This window comes from Phoca vitulina, unplaced genomic scaffold (genome assembly GCF_004348235.1).
Source record: "Phoca vitulina isolate PV1807 unplaced genomic scaffold, GSC_HSeal_1.0 scaffold30, whole genome shotgun sequence".
Lineage (NCBI taxonomy): Eukaryota > Metazoa > Chordata > Mammalia > Carnivora > Phocidae > Phoca > Phoca vitulina.
The window spans coordinates 17,369,247-17,386,340 of NW_022589733.1; the positions used below are offsets into that span (position 1 = coordinate 17,369,247).

The 17,094-nt window shown below is 43.1% G+C and overlaps 1 protein-coding gene and 1 non-coding gene across 2 annotated transcripts; both read left to right on the plus strand.

Annotated features, from left to right (window-relative positions):
* Positions 1 to 11: 11 nt before the first annotated feature.
* CMTM2 (CKLF like MARVEL transmembrane domain containing 2) lies at positions 12 to 15,052 on the plus strand (the record flags this gene model as incomplete). The annotated part of the gene is made up of 4 exons (XM_032424035.1): positions 12 to 209; positions 355 to 513; positions 12,941 to 13,042; positions 13,456 to 15,052. Coding segments are annotated over 4 exons (687 nt in total), but the record flags the coding sequence as incomplete, so codon positions are not given.
* LOC116644782 lies at positions 3,218 to 3,324 on the plus strand. The gene has a single exon (XR_004301818.1). It is a non-coding gene; the product is annotated as a U6 spliceosomal RNA (small nuclear RNA).
* Positions 15,053 to 17,094: the final 2,042 nt, after the last annotated feature.

Consider the following 17,094-nt stretch of genomic DNA (forward strand, 5'->3'; position numbering starts at 1 on the left):
CTGCGCCCCCGCCCCCGCCCCCTCCGCGGCCGTCGGACCCCAAACCCCAAGACAAGAAAGACCAGGAGCCCAAGAAAAAGGAAAAGTCAGTGCAGCCCAAGGATGAAGTGGGCACGAGGAAGGGGTGTCGCCGCTACAAGTGGGAACTCAAGGACAGCAATAAAGAGTTTTGGGTTATGGGGCACGCTGAGGTCAAGATCCTGAGCTTGGTAAGTTGGTCTGGTACCCCTGGGCGGGGGGATGGGGGTCCAGCGATGGGAAGAGGGAGAAGGAGCAGGCTCCAAAGGGGCTCCGGAAGGGTTGTAGAGCCAGTGAGAGCCCTCTGCCGTAGCTCAGGTGCATGTCTCCCAGCAGGGCTGCCTAATAGCTGCACTGGTAATGTTCACGGGGACCACCGTGCACCCTCTCCTGACACTCATCATCACCATGGAGTTGTCCGTCTTCTGCTTCTTCTTCATTATCTACACCTTCGCCATCAACAGATACATGCCCTTCATCCTGTGGCCTATTTCTGTAAGTGAGAGGAGGTGGGGAGTGCCTGCGGCTGGGGTGCATTCATGCGTGTGTCTTGGTACCTGGAAGTGACTGAACAGACAGACATGCGCCACCTTCCACATTAGTGCCCAGGGCATGGGCTCAGCACCTTGGGTGGGCCAGGGGAGGGGCAGCTGAAGTTAGGTAGAAAAGGCAGCTTGGGGGTTGGGGGCGGGGTGGGCTTCTTACCTATCTGGTGGTCAAAGGAAGAGGTCTTTGCTTTCTGGAAGCTTTGCTCTCCATGGGAGCAGGGGCCGTATAGCAACCAGCTGTTCTTCCCACTTCTGTGCCAGCTCACACTTGAGTGTGGAGAGATCACCCCAGAACGTACCCCATCCCCAGGATTCAAAGAAGAAAACCAATCTTCCAATAAATCAGTAAAATCAAATGAGAATTTTAAAGAAATCACTTCTAAAGCAGTCTTGGATCTCCAGTGACTTTCCCTGTAAAGGATGTTAAGCATAGGGACGCTGGGTGGCTCAGTCGGTGGAGCATCTAACTCTTGATTTCAGCTCAGGTCATGATCTCGGGGTTGTGAGATCGAGCCCCTGTAGCGCTCTGCACTGGGCATGGAGCCTGCTTAAGATTCTCTCTCTCCTCCCTCTGCCCCTCCTCCATGCGCATGTTCTCTGTCTCTCTCTCTCTCTCTCTCAAAAAAAAAAAAAAAAAAAGGATGTTCAGCCCAAAGCAGTCATCCACTGGAACGAGAGTGGGGCAAGCTACCCAAACACTTGTGCCCTCTGTTTCCTTCATCTGTAACATGAGGACAGTAATAACCTCTCACGTGATTGTGCCTGAGAAATAAATGCAAAGTGCTTGATGCTGTGCCTGAGGACTCAGAGCCTTGAATCCCTGGCCATCACCTGTGTGATCACAGAGTGCACCCACCTAACTTCCATCTCACTGCACATTCACAGTGTACCTCCAGGGCACTAAACTCAGGGTTTCACTCACCTTACATATGAAATGGTCTCAGGAGGGCCAAATCACATACCCCCAGGTAACTCAGCTAGTAAGTGGCAGAAAAAGGACTCAAACCCAGCTTTGTCCGTAGATTCTGAGTCCCTAACTGCACTCAGTTCTGCTTCCTTATCAAAAGTGACTGGGGCCCAGGGATTCATAGGTCTTGGCAGTGTAGGTGAGGACTCCCAATATAGGGAGAAAGGAGAAGAGGACCAAATAAGACTCTTGGGAGAGGGATAAGCAGAGGACAAAGTAAAGGGAAAGCCAAGAAACTTGAGAAGATACTTTTAGTTCCAGCAAAATGAAGAATCAATAAACCCTGAAAATCCTCCTACTGCACCTATCTAAAACTACTAGGGAAAATGTAAACACAACTGTGGTAGCTGAATGGCTGAGCTGGCAGGAAAAAAAAAAAAAAAAAAAGGAGACACACAAGTGCCAGAAATGAAAAACAGGAGTGGAGCTCAGTCCGCTATTGGATTGTGGGTAGGACTGGCCCATGAAGTACTGCCCCCAGAAAGCAAGAGTGTGGATGTGCATACACTCTTCAGTTAGCAGAGGTGAGGCCTTGGTCCCGAGCAAGATGGGGATTCAGAACTGAGACCCCTGCATAAGCCAGCACCCTGCAAAGACAGGGAGAAGACAGGCAGAGAAGACAAAGGAACAAGAAGTCATGTTCACCTCTGTCTGAGCTTTGAGTGGGAAAAGAAAGAAAAGAGAAAAAAGAAAAGAAAGACCACCTTGAGAAATAGAAACCTTGGGCCTGAATTTTGTACGGACTTGGTTTGAATTGTTAACTACTTTCATCCTGGAAACCTTCATGCAGCCTAGAAAAATTGTGCCTGGGAATTAGCATAATATCGGATCCTAACTTAATGATGTTCTGACGATGTCCCTGGGACTCCTGACAGAAACAAATGCAAAGTCCCAGTCAAAGCATAAAGAGGTTCTCACAGGACAGGTGGGGGCAGAGGGCTTGCCAAGAACAAACTCACAGTCCAAAACTACAAGACACCTGATTTTAAAATCCCCATGTCCAAGAATCGAGAATCAGCAAACACAACAAATGGGAGGATTAAAACCCTGAGAATATGAGATTAATAGAAGAGCTGTCTGAAAATAATAAGAAATACACTTAAAATAATTAAAGATATAAACAGAGCCCTAAGAACAGAATAAGACATTCTGAGGACAGAATAAAAAGATCCAGGAAATGAATACAATACCCTTCAAAATTGAAATTATCCTTCAAACATTACTATTCAATGGGCACCTGGGTGGCTCAGTTGGTTAAGCGTCTGCCTTCAGCTCAGGTCATGATCATGGGGTCCTGGGATTGAGCCCCACATCAGGCACCCTGCTCAGTGGGGAGTCTGCTTCTCCCTCTCCTTCTGACCCTCCCCCTTGCTTGTGCTCTCACTCGCTCTCTCTCTTTCCCTCTCAAATGAATAAATAAAAAATCTTTTTAAAAATCTTTTTTAAAAAATTACCATTGAAGGGGCACCTAGGTGGCTCAGTAAGTTGAACACCTGACTCTTGATTTCAGCTCAGGTCATGATCTCAGGATCATGAGACTGAGCTCCGCATTGGGCTCCACGCTCAGTGCGGAGTGTGCTTCTTTCTGTCTCTCTCTCCCTCTGTCCCTCTGCCCCTCCCCCTGCTCACACATGCGCTCTCTCTCAAATAAATAAATAAATCTTTTTAAAAAATTATCATTCAAGAGCTCGCTTCTGCAGCACATATACTAAAATTGGAACGATACAGAGAAGATTAGCATGGCCCCTGCACAAGGATGACACACAAATTCGCGAAGCGTTCCATATTTTTTAAAAAAATTATCATTCAAAAATGAAGGAGAAATTAAGACATTCCTAGATAAAACAAAAGTTGAGGGAGTTTGTTGCTAGTAGACCTGCCCTACAAGAAATGCTAAAGAGAGTCTTCAGGCTCAAATGAGAGGACGCTAGACAGTAACTTGAAGCCATAAAAGAATAAAGAACACCAATAACAGTAACTACATAGGTAAATATAAAAGCCAGTATTATTGTATGTTTGGTTTGTAACTTCTTTTTTCTGATATGATTTAAAAGACAAATGCATAAAACAATAATTATAAATCCATGTTAATGGGACTGTATGTAAAGATATAATTTGTGATGATAACAGTAAGAGCTTTTGTGTACTACTGAGGCAGAGTTGGTATCAGTTCAAGCTAGACTATTATAAATTTAAGATATTAATTGGAACCCCAAGGTAACCACTAGGAAATTAACTAAATAATGTGTAGAAAAAGAAATGAGAAGGGAATGAAATTGGTACATTACAAAAAAATTAAACACAAAAGAAGGTAATAATGGAGGAATTGAGCAAAAAGATATGATATATAAAAAACAAACATCAAAATGACAGAAGTAAGTCCTTATCAGTAATTACTTTAAGTGCACATGGATTAAACTCTCTAAGAGATTTTCAGAATGGATTTTTTAAATGATCCATTTTAAACTGATACAATATGAACATAAGAGACTCACTTTAGTCCAAAGATACAAATAAGTTGAAAGTAAAAATGGGAAAAGATACTCCATGTAAATAGTGACCAAAAAAGAGCTGAGGTCGTCAAACTAATATTAGATTTAATGAAAGACATGAATCCTCAAAGGTGTACCAAGAAAAATAAATAAACACAAAACCACACCTAGGCATGTCATAGAGGCCCCAGAAACAAACGAAAACTTAAAATTAAACCAAAAGACAACTTACCTTAAAAAAAAACCAAAACAAAACCAAAGACAACAAAAACCCTCAAACTACTAGACTTAACTTCATATATTTCAACAGCAGTAACAGTGGCCAGAAAGCACTGGAATAATTTCTTTAAAGGGATGAGGTGGCAAGAGTAAAATAAAGATATTTTTAAACAACGAATGAAATGATTTCTTTTCCCTGACCCTCACTGAAAGAACTACTAAAAGATGTACCTCAGGAAGAAGGAAATTAAACCAAAAAGAAATGTGTTCCATGTAAAAAAGGAACAGTAAGTGAAGAGCCTAGTGAGCGTGTGGATTGACCTAAATAAACATTAAGACAGAATTGGGGTTTTAAAAAATATATTAATAGTTTTGGGAGGTGGGGAGAGAACACTAAAACAAGGTAGAACTGAAGCAGCAGCAACATAGTAACAGGTTAAGACCACGGTAGTGGTGTATGATAAGAATTAAAAGTCGTTGATTTGGAAGGACATTTGGTAATAATGTTAACACTAACATACTAAAACATAATTCTGTATTCTGCTAAAGAATAGAATTCCCGGGTATATAACATCAAACCTATTGAGGGGAAAGAGTGGAAAGAGAATAGAGTTAATTCATAGAAGGGAAAAGGGGGTAGGGGGAATGTGGCATATGTTAAATAGAAAAAATAAAATGGCAGAAATAAATCCAAATATATCAGAAATGGTGACAAATATAAATGGACTATATTCTTCACTTAAAAGACAGAGGACTCTAAGAATAGATATTTTTTAATCCAGCTATAAGAGATGGAAAAAATAATAAAAGGAAAATACTAACTAAAAGCCAATTTTATGTTTTTTTTTAAGTTTATAAAGATCACCACATATAGTAATTCTGAACTTGTATGTACCTAACAAGATAGCCCCCAAATATAAAAAAACAAAAATGAACTTATTTATAAGGAAGAACAACATGCTGCAAACAGCAACCATAGTGGTAGATATGTTATAACATGCCTCCTTCAGCAATTGATAGCCAATCCAATGACATACCTAGAACATATGGAACCCTATACCCAACAGAACAGGCTATATATTCTTTTCAAGTACACTTGGAACAATCATAAAAATTAACCTCAGGGCGCCTGGGTGGCTCAGTCGGTTAAATGTCCAACTCTTGATTTTCACTCAGGATGTGATCTCAGGCTCCTGAGGTCAAGCCCCATGTTGGGATCTGCACTCAGCGGGGAGTCTGCTTGAGACGCTCTCCCTCCCCCTCTCCCTCTGCCCCTTCCCCTGCTCATGCTCTCTCTCTCAAATAAGTAAATAAATCTTTAAAAAAATTATCCTCAGGGCACCTGGGTGGGTCAGTCGGTTGGGTGTCTGCCTTCGGCTCAGGTCATAATCCCAGGGTCCTGGGATGGAGCCCTGCATTGGGCTCTCTACTCAGCGGGGAGCCTGCTTCTCCCTCTTCCTTTGTGCACTCTCTCTCTCTCTCTCTCAAATAAATAAAATCTTTAAAAAATTAGCCTCAATAACATCACAAAGTAAATGTAGATAAATAACAAATAAGTGATTATCATACAGAACATATTCTCTAATTTCAACGTAATATAATTAGAAATCAATCAGTAAAATTTAACTCAATCCCCAAGTGTTTGGGGGGAAATCTAGTGTGTTCCCCAAACATATGAGGATTTAGTATCTATGTAGTATTCACAGATACTATCTGTAGAATGTCCCTAAACTATTCAAATTCAAATCTATATAATTAGAAAAGACTGACAATTAATAGTCGTAAGAAGGTACCAGAACAAAATAAAACAATGGAATTAAGAAGGCAATGCCAACGATAAGAGCTAAAACTAATGAAATAGGAAACAAAGATCCATAGTGAGGACTAATGAAACAAAATATCTAGTTCTTTGAAAAAGACTAATAAAGTAGATGGATCCCAAGGGGGGGAAAAAAAAGAGAATGAACAAAGAAAAATATTAGTATAAAGATCAAAAAGAGGGCACCTGGGTGGCTCAGTTGGTTAAGCATCTGCCTTCGGCTCAGGTCACGATCCCCGGGATTGGGTCCCGCATCGGGATCCCTGCTCCACAGGGAGTCTGCTTCTCCTTCTCCCTCTGCCCCTCCCCCACTGCTTGTGCTCAAGCTCTCTCTCCCTCACTCTCAAATAAATAAAATCTTAAAAAAAAAAAAAGATCAAGAAGAGATTTTTAAAGATTACAGGGAAAATGTGAATTTTTATGCCCATAAACTGTAAAGTTTAGATAATAATTTCCTGTAAAAAATATAACATAAAATTGACTCAAAAAGAAATAGAAAAACAAGTTATAAAAAATTCATCCATGTTTCCATGTGGCACTTGTTTCACTTTTTACATTTAAATCTTTTGGTTAATTTGGAGTCATTCTGGAAGCCTGGGTGGCTCAGTTGCTTAAGCAACTGCCTTCGGCTCAGGTCATGATCCTGGAGTCCTGGGATTGAGTCCCACATCAGGCTCCCTGCTCAGCAGGGGGTCTGCTTCTCCCTCTGACTCTCCCCCTACTCATGCTCTCTCTCTCATTCTCTCTCTCTCTCTCAAATAAATAAATAAAATCTTTAAAAAAAACTAATTTGGAGTCATTTTGGTATATGGTATGAACCATGACTTCAGCTTTATATCCTTTTTTTTCTTTAAGAGAGAGAGGGCATACACGTGAGTGGGTGGGTGTGTGGGGAAGGGGGGCAAAGGGGGGCAAAGGGAGAGGGTGAGAGAGAATCTTAAGCAGAGTGCAGAGCCCGATGTGGGGCTCAATCTCACAACCCCAAGATCATGAGCTGACCTGAAATCAAGAGTCAGTTAACCAACTCAGCCACCAAGGTGCCCCTCTAGCTTTATATCCTGATGACTATCCAGTTGTTCTACCTTATCACTCAGTTTATTCATTTATTAAATAGTGTATCTTTTCCCCACTGATTTTATATTTTTTAAGATTTTATTTATTTATTTGCAAGAGAGAGTGCATGCGAGAGAGAGAATGAGAGAGCATGAGTGGGGGGAGGCTCAAGGGGAAGGGAGTAGAAGTAGCCTCCCCATTGAGCAAGGAGCCTGACATGGGGGTCAATCCCAGAACCCTGGGATCATGACCTGAGCCAGAGGCAGATGCTTAACTGACTGAGCCAACCAGGTGCCCCCCCACACTGATTTTTTTTTTTTTAAAGATTTTATTTATTTATCTGACAGAAAGACAGCGAGAGAGGGAACACAAGCAGGGGGAGTGGGAGAAGCAGGCTTCCCGCTGAGCAGGGAGCCCGACGCAGAGCTCAATCCCAGGACCCTGGGATCATGACCGGAGCCAAAGGCAGACGCTTAACGACTGAGCCACCCAGGCACCCCTCTCCCCACTGATTTTAATTGGCATTTTTGTTAAATGTTAAAATCCCAGATGCAGGCTTTATTTCTAGACTATACATTCAGTTTCATTGGTCTGTCCCTTTTTTCTTCTCTCTTTTTAAAGGCCTGATAATATATAATATTATGTTATATTATATTATATTATATTATATATAATATAATAATATGCTGTATTATCTAGTAGGCTTTTGATCTTAAAACCAGACATTATAAGGAAAGTAAAGTATATATAGTATAGTATATATAGCTTATCTGAATGTGGCTATAAGAATCCTCAATAAAATATAAGCAAACTGAATCAAGCAATACATAAGGAAGCAATACATCATGATCAAGCAGGGTATGTGTCAGGAATGCAAAGATGGTTTAATCTGCAAAATTCTATTAATTTACAATCTTGAATCTAAAGGAGAAAACCATGTCATCTCACGAGCTTCAGAAAAACTAGTAATATTCAATACTAATTTTTAGGAAACTCTTAGCAAACTACTTTAAAAGAGAACATCCTTATCTTAATAAGTACCTACCCAAACCAACAATAACCATTGCGTTTCATGGTAAAACTTTAGAAGCATTTCCTTAGCAATGCCGACTATCCATCCTTCTGTACAGCACTGTGCTGGAGATCTTAAATTAGTCACAATGTAACAAGAAAAAAAGTGAATGAATTGGGGAGGGGAAAAAAAACGAGAATCATTCACAGATAATATGATTCTCCACATAGAAAATCTAAAAGAATCTACAGTGAAATTACCAGAACTGCTTGAGTGCCACGGGGCAACCAGAGACCCACATGATATCATTCCAGAATACCAGCAACGAACAATGAGAAAATGTGATTTCTCAAAGAAACCATTTAAAACAGCAACAGGGGCGCCTGGGTGGCTCAGTTGGTTAAGCGACTGCCTTCGGCTCAGGTCATGATCCTGGAGTCCCGGGATCGAGTCCCGCATCAGGCTCCCTGCTCAGCAGGGAGTCTGCTTCTCCCTCTGACCCTCCCCCCTCTCATGTACTCGCTCTCTCTCATTCTCTCTCTCTCAAATAAATAAATAAAATCTTTAAAAAAAAAATTGTTTAAAACAGCAACAGAAACCAGAAGAAACTTAGAATAAACCTGTTCAAAGATGTGTAAGACTTTTACACAGAGATCATAATTTATTAATAGACATAAAAGAAAACTCTACATAAATGGAAAAATACACCACATTCACAGATCTGAAGAACTGTTATCATAAAGATGATATCCGTTTTATTCCACAGTAATCCGTAAATTAAGTAGAAATTTCAACCTGACAGAGGTTGTTCCTGGAACTTTACAAGGTGATTCTAAAATTCTGACAGGGATGGACTCATCTAACAAGATACTGGAATTACTATAAAGCTTTGGTATTAGCTCAGGGATTACAAAAAGACTAATGGAATTGTTATGGTCTGAATGTGTACCCCCAAAATTCATAGGCTGAAATCTAACCTCCAGAGTGACTAAGCTTGCAGATGGGGCCCCTAGAGTAGTACTTAAGATGAAATGAAATCATAAGAGTGGGACCCTGATCCAATAGGATTAGTATCCCTGTAAGAAAAGACAACAGAGAGCTCTCTCCTCCCTCCCTCTCCCCCTGCCTCCTCCCCATGCCACCGTGCACACCATGGAAAGGCCATGTGGGGACATAGCAAGAAGGCAGCCATCTGCAAACCAGGAAGAGAGCCCTCACCAGAAACTGAACATGCTGGCACCTTGATCATGGACCTCCAGCCTCCAGAACAATGAGAAAATAAATGTCTGTTGTCTAAGCCACCCAGTCTGTGGTATTCCGCTAAGGTCGCCTGAGAAAACGAATACAGGAATAAAAAGAGAACTCAGAGAAACAGACCTATGGCAACTTGGTATATAACAGAGGTGGTGTTATAAACCAACTGAACTGAATATTTAATAAATGTTCTTGGGAATGTGTGTGTGAGCGAGAGAGAGAGAGAGGGAGAAACTATGTATCACGTTAAAATTAAAACTTTACAACAGAAGCCATCATAAAGAAAGTTTTTAAAACCAATAGAAAAATGAGATCAGGGATATGATGATACCTTTTATTTCTTCTTGTCTGTCTGCTCTACCCAGGATTTCCCACTCTGTCGAATAGGATTGGTAAGAGGGGGCACCCTTGTTTTGTTCCTGATCTTAGAGGAAAAGTTTTCAACCTTTCGCCATTGAATATGATGTTAGCTGTGGGCTTGTCATGTATGGTCTTTATTATGTTGACATATGTTCCTTCTATGCCTAATTTGTTAAAGAGTTTTTATCATGGATGGACGTTGAATTTTGTCAAATGCTTTTTTCTTTGTCTATTAAGGTGATCATATGATTCTTTTCTCTCATTGTACTAATGTGACCTACCACATTGATTGATTAGCATATGTTTAAAACATCCCTGCATCCCAAGGATAAATGCTACTAGATCATGGTGAATGATCCTTTTAATGTGCTGCTAAATTTGGTTTGCTGGCATTTTACTGAGATTTTTCGTATTACTATCCATCAGGAATTGGCCTGAAATTTTCTTTTCCGGTAGTGTCCTTTTCTGGTTTTGGTATTAGGAAAACGATGGCTTTATAAAATGAGTTTGGGAGTGGTTCCCTCCTCTTCGATTTTTTTGGAAGAGCTTGAGGATTGGTGTTAATTCTCCTTTAGATGTTTGGTAAAATTCACCAGTAAAGCCATCTGGTTCTGGGCTTTTCTTCATTAGGAGATTTTCTTTCTTTCTTTTTTTTTTTTTAAGATTCTACCCATTTATTTGACAGAGAGAGAGACAGCGAGAGAGGGAACACAAGCAGGGGGAGTGGGAGAGGGAGAAGCAGGCTTCCTGCCGAGCAGGGAGCCTGATGCGGGGCTCGATCCCAGGACCCTGGGATCACGACCTGAGCCGAAGGCAGCTGCCAAAGAATGAGCCACCCAGGCGCCCCAGGAGATTTTCTTTTTAAGATTTTATTTATTTGTGAGAGAGAGAGAGAACACTAGCAGGGGGAGCGGCAGGCAGAGGGATAGGGAGAAGCAGGCTCCCCGCTGAGCAAGGAGCCCGATGCGGGACTCGATCCCAGGACCCCGGGATCATGACCTGGGCTGAAGGCAGACGCTTAACCAACTAAGTCACCCAGGTGCCCCTGGGAGATTTTCGATTACTGATTCATACCAGGAGGAAATATGCACAGAAGACACAGACAAGCGTGTTCACCGCAGCAGAGTTTGTAATAATTTCCTAAAAGGTAGAAACAACCTAATGTCTCTGGTTTGGTTTATTCATAGCATACATCAGTTAAAATTTATGAATTCAATATGTATTTCTCAAAATTGATAAATCTCACAAACTTTGTTAAGTTTAAAAAGCCAATACTGCGGGGGGCGGGAGGGGGGAGGTGCCCAGGTGGCTCAGTCGGTTAAGCATCTGGTCATGATCACAGCGTCCTGGGATAAGACCGGCATCCGGCTCCCTGCTCAGCAGGAAGTCTGCTTCTCCCTCGCCCTGCTCTTGTGCTCTCTCTCTCTGTCTCTCTCTCCCTCTCAAATAAATAAAATCTTTAAAAAAAAAAAAAACAAAAACAATGCTGGGACACCTGGGTAGCTCAGTCAGTTAAGGAATTGACTCGATTTCAGCTCAGGTCATGATCTCAGGGTTGCGAGATCAAGCCCCATGTCAGGCTCTGCGCTCAGCACAGAGTCTGCTTGAGATTCTCTCCCTCTTCTCCCTTCCTGCCCCCCTCCCCGTGCATGCACATGCTCTCTCTAAATAAATAAAAAATAAAATCTTTTTTTAAAAAAGCCAATGCTGGAAGATATCTTTTATTTAAATTTAAATTTGTGAAACACATAAAATAGTATATACTGTTTGTGAATATATAATATGGAGGAAAATATGAATACACTCTTGGGAAAAGTACCCATTAGCTCCAATGTGTGTGGCTGCCTCTGAGCGACAGGCATGAAAGGGCTAGAATGGTGACCCTGTGGCTCCACAAAGTTTTACTTCTTGCTTTTTTTTTTTTTTTTTAGTGCTCTAAGCAAATATTGCAAGATGTTAACATCTGTTCAATCTCAGTGGTTCATGGCTGCTGGAGGTGGGAGTGGGGATAGTATGTTTGAAATGTATTAAAATTCAAAACCCTGATAAAGAAAAGAAAAGGCCCACAACAAGTAGCCAGGGAAAGACAATTAACAGAAAAACAGCATTGCGGAAACCAAGGGGAAGGGCGGGCCTCGTCCAGGGCTGCCGAGTCGGCTGTTGCCCACATGATGAAGAGGGTGCACAGACTCTGGGCTACCATCACCGCACGAGTGATGGCGGAGGAAGCCGGCTTGCAAGGGCCATGCTTTGGCCAACTCTAAGCTTGGCTACGCCGGGGAGTGGCCGTGCATGGTACCTGCAGGGAAAGCAGCCCTCTGCCCAAGCTGGAAACATCTGGACATTTTCAGGAAGGTAAAGGAAGTAAGTATAGGGCAAGGTTAAGATTGGGGCCAGAAGGGATAGAAAGGAAGGCTGATGATGGAGGAGGTGGTGTGGCCTTGCAAAGAAGAGAGTGTCTAGGAAGTAAGGCAGGAGGGGGGTGGGGGCAGGGGTGGAGGAGGCAGCTGCCAGGCTCCCAAGCAGAGAGGCCAGAATCCAACAGACCCTCCTGGCAGCGATACAGCCCACTCTGGATCCAGAGAGGGGAGATGGCCCCGAGAGCAGAAAGATGACGGAGGGTTGTACTCACCATTAAGTTGAACAGATGTGCATTTACTTAAATGAGTATTGGAGGGAAAAAAAAAAAGAAAGAAACAACTAGCCACTAAATGTGTGATTTCAGAGGAGATGGCAGCAGAGGGGGCCCAAGAAGGCAGTTAAGCAGCCTGAGCTTTGGGTCTCAACACAAAGAGCCCAGCCCTGGGGACCAGAGCATGTCCACCCAGCTGATGTATATTTATCTTCACATATATATTTTTAAAATTAGGCAGAAGTTTGGGGCGCCTGGGTGGCTCAGTCATTAAGCATCTGCCTTCGGCTCAGGTCATGATCCCAGGGTCCTGGGATCGAGCCCCGCATCGGGCTCCCTGCTCCGCGGGAAGCCTGCTTCTCCCTCTCCCACTCCCCCTGCTTGTGTTCCCTCTCTCGTTGTGTCTCTCTCTGTCAAATAAATAAATAAAATCTTAAAAAACAAAACAAAACAAAATTAGGCGGAAGTTTGGAAACCATCCCCTCTGGAGGAAGCGATGCCAGGCTGGGTGTTGATGGGGGTTTGGTTCTGGTTGAGACTGACTCTCCCATCTCCCATGCTTTCAGGACCTTCTCAATGACCTGTTCGCCTTCATCTTCCTTGTGGGGGCTGTAGTCATAGCTGTGAGAAGCCGACAGACCATGCCCATGCACTACTTCATTGCTGTGGTGAGTCTTTCGTGTTGGGAACTCCAGAAATCACCTCTTCTGGAGAATGGGTGTTTTCCCCTACTTAAGGAAAGGACTTCTTTTCTTTTCACAAAATCTTGGGACCCGTGCAAAGTTTAAAAGTAAAGCTGGTCAATGTTTCCAAAGAAGAAGCCACTTAAATAAAGATGCTGTCCAGGGAGCCAGGTGAGCTAAGGGCTTCCTCCTCCTAGCTGCCTTGATCCCCAAGCCAGTGGGCCACACCCAGGCTGGGTTTTAAGAGAGGGATGCTGAGGTTGGGGGAGGGGCAAAATCGGAGTGTCTCCGGGGGAACCAAGGGATGTGTTAACCAGCACCTGCTGACTAATTAGAAACAAGGAGAGACTATGCCTGCTTTGGAATGAAAAGCAAAAGTTCCTTCTTTTGTTTTCCAGATCCTTATTGGCGTGGCTGGACTTTTCGCCTTAATCGATATATGTCTTCAAAGAAAACATTTCAAAGGCAAGAGAGTCAGAAGGAATGCGCTGATTCCCCCTGCAGGAAAGGAGCAAAAGTTTGACAAGCCAAAGGAAGGACCAAAGCCACCAGAAAATGTACCAGAAAAGGCACCAGAAAAGGCAGGAGAAAAGCCCAAGGATAAAGGAAAGGGAGGCAAGAAATGACAGGAAGGAGATCCTGGCTGTCAGAGCGACAGCGTGTTTTACCACAAAACATATGTCCACTGTCTGTCTTTTCTTCCCTCTAGAATGGTTTTCCTTTCCATCCCAATAACCACCTTTGCTTGGAAAAGAAATTCCTCTTTAAATGGATTTTAAAGCTTAAAGTTGACGTAAACAGTATTTTGTTCATTCAACAAAAGGTACTGAGTGTTTCGGTGCAGAGGGCAAGATCAGAGCTGGGCCTCTTGGGGCACCTGCCGGCCACAGGGCACACGAGGTTTGGGGGACCAGCAGTGTGGGCGACACTGGCTGTCAACAGTGATCAGCCAAAAGGGCCAGAGGAGAACAAGAGACTGCCAAACAAAATGAACATTTTGTTCATATTGATATTTTTATTTTCTATTTTTTTTTTTTTAAGCATCCAGGTAGTCCCTATGAGAAAAATCGGTTGTTGGCCTTCCTTACTCTTACTTTGCAGTTTAGCCTTGGTCCTCGTGTGAGGTGCACTCAGGAGGAGGGCAAAGAGGTGGTGTCATCCCCTCAGGGTTCAGGGCCTCCAAGAGCCAGTCAGGCTGGAGCATGGGCCAGGCAGGATGGGCACAGGAAGAACCGAGGGGACTCCAGCCAGCCCTCTGGGACCTGCAGTGTCTCCCTCAGTGAGGACCTGAGCATAAGCCCTGAGCCAGGCTCAGCTGGGCCCTGGAGCCACGGTTCCCGCCCAAGTGGCAGGGTCCACCTCTGCCGGGAGGGCACATCCTCGGCTGCTACAGAGCAGCAAGGGAGGCTGGCAAGAGGCTGCAGCCTGGTGTTCGGCAGCTGGGCGGCGGGGGGGAGCCCACGCAGGCTGGGCAGGATGACGCATAACCCTACCGAAAGTGGGAGCAACCAGAGGGAGGTACCTTGTAGAGAAAAACTCAAAAGTGCAGCCTATCCTGCCATGTGACCCGAAATTCCTCTCCTAGGTATTGAGCCAAGAGGAATGGTGTATTAGAATGTTCATAATAGCCAAAAGGTAAAAAAGAGCCTAAATGTTCAAAAGGAGATAAATTAAACTGTGCTACATTCACAAAATGGAATACTACTCAGCAATAAAAAAGAATAATGATACAACATGATGATGAATAATGATAAAAATAAAAGATTCACAACGACGACTCTCACATCATATTGAGTGAAAGAAGGCACACACAAGAGAAGGACATACCCTATGATTCTATTTCTAAGAAGTTCAAGAACAGAGAAAAATACAGTGAAAGAAATGGACACACTATTTGCTTCAAGAGGAGTTTGAGGACTGATTACAAAGGGGCGTGAGGGTATGAGAAAGTTCTTTATTTTCACTGGGGGAAGTAGTCACAGGCATATACATCTGTCCAAGCATTCAACTGTATACTCAACACCTGTGTATTTCATCATATGTAAATTTGATCTAAAAATGTAAGCACAACAGAACTGTGTTCAGAATCTCATGGAAGAGGGTAGACCTTGCTGAACTCCTCTGTGTGGCCATTCCTCTCAATCGCTGGAGGCGGCTCTCTGAGCAGGCAGTTCCCCACATCCAGACAGAGAAGGCATGCAGTGGGCCTGGGCTGGGGCTGGAACATAATGATGCAGCCACCTGTCATGCTGAGCCAGGGACCCTGGGACAGGGCTGTGGTCATCAGAGACTTCAGGAAGATGCCCCTTTGGAGCAAAACTACATCAGGTGAGTATCTGCTAGGAGTAGGGAATGTATCACCTATGGATCTGGTCAAAATGCAGATTCTGAAAAATCCTAACTAGTACATTCAGAGTAAAGATGGATACTGTGTGCCTAAAACAAAAATCGTAAAGAGGACAATAAGCTAACAACAGTTCTTAGTGGGGGAGGGGTTGGTGGGATTATGAAAAAGATTTTAAAATTTAACAGGAGGGTTGACTAATAGAATGGACAGTTAGTGTTATGGAAAATAAAGTCCACATTGCTTGGTAAAATACAGGAACTTGAAAGATAGAGAAAATTCCCAAAGCTTTCAGAGCAAGAGAAACAGCACAAAGATGTTACTGACATGAGAACAAAACCAAACATCAAAGGCTACCTGGATATTAGAAGACAGCAAGGCAGGGGCACCTGGATGACACAGGTGGTTGAGCATCCTACTCTTGGTTTCAGCTCAGGTCATGATCTCAGGATCCTGAGATTGAGCCCCACATCACGCTCCACGCTGACTCTCCCTCTGCACCCCCCAAAAACAAAAACATCTTTTTTTTAAAAGGGTGGGGAGTGCCTGGGTGGTGCAGTTGGTTGAATGATCAACTCTTGGTTTCGGCTCGGGTCATGATCTCAGGGTCATAAGATCGAGCCCTACACTGGGCTCCACACCAAGCGTGAAGCCTACTTAAAAAAAATAAAATTAAGGGGGGGCGCCTGGGTGGCTCATTTGGTTAAGCGGCTGCCTTCGGCTCAGGTCATTATCCCAGGCTCCTGGGATCTAGCCCTGCGTCGGGCTCCCTGCTCAGCAGAGAGCCTGCTTCTCCTCTCCCTCTGCCTGCCACTCTGCCTATTTGTGCTCTCTCTATATATCTTTGACAAATAAATAAAAATTTTAAAAATCTTTTAGAAATTTTAAATTAAATTAGGGTTAAATGAGGTCATAAGGTTAATTGGTTTTCTTCTCTCTGTATCAGAAGCAGTGGTGGGAAGTATGAAACTGAGTAGAGAAACGAAACAAGCTTTATAGACAGAAGACCCCTCAGAACTTGAAAGTGTCAAGGAGACCCTGAAAAGGAAAGATCTCAAGAGAAAGATCCCATTAAGCTGTATATGAACTCCTGGGACCACCCCCAAGCAGTGGATGCATGGATTTCACCCTAGACAGCAGATCAAAGGCCTGGAGAAGTAAACCACAGGGAAGGCCATGACACAGGTCTCAGACTGGAAACTCAGGCACACACAGAACAGATCAGAATAGCACTGCAACAACAGCGGACAGGACATCTGGACAGAATGTCAATAAGGATATAGAGGACTTGAACAATACTACAAACCATCTACTCCTAACAGATATATGTTGAACATTACACCCAACAACAGCAGAATACACATTCTTCACAAGTGCATATGAAAGCATCTGCAAGATAGACCAGGTGTTAGGACACAAACCAAGTCTCAATAGATTTAAAAACACTGAAATCATACAAATTATCTGCTTTGATCATAATGGAATGAAGCTAAAAATGAATAAAAGAAGGAAAACTGGAAAAGTGACAAATATGTGGAAAACAACCAATGGGTCAAAGAAGAAAACAGAAAAAGAAATTAGAAAATACCTACAGATGAATGAAACTAAAATACAACATACTAAAACTTATGAGATGCAGCGAAGGCAGTGGTCAGAGAGAAATTTACAGGTGTAAATGCCTACATTTAAAAGG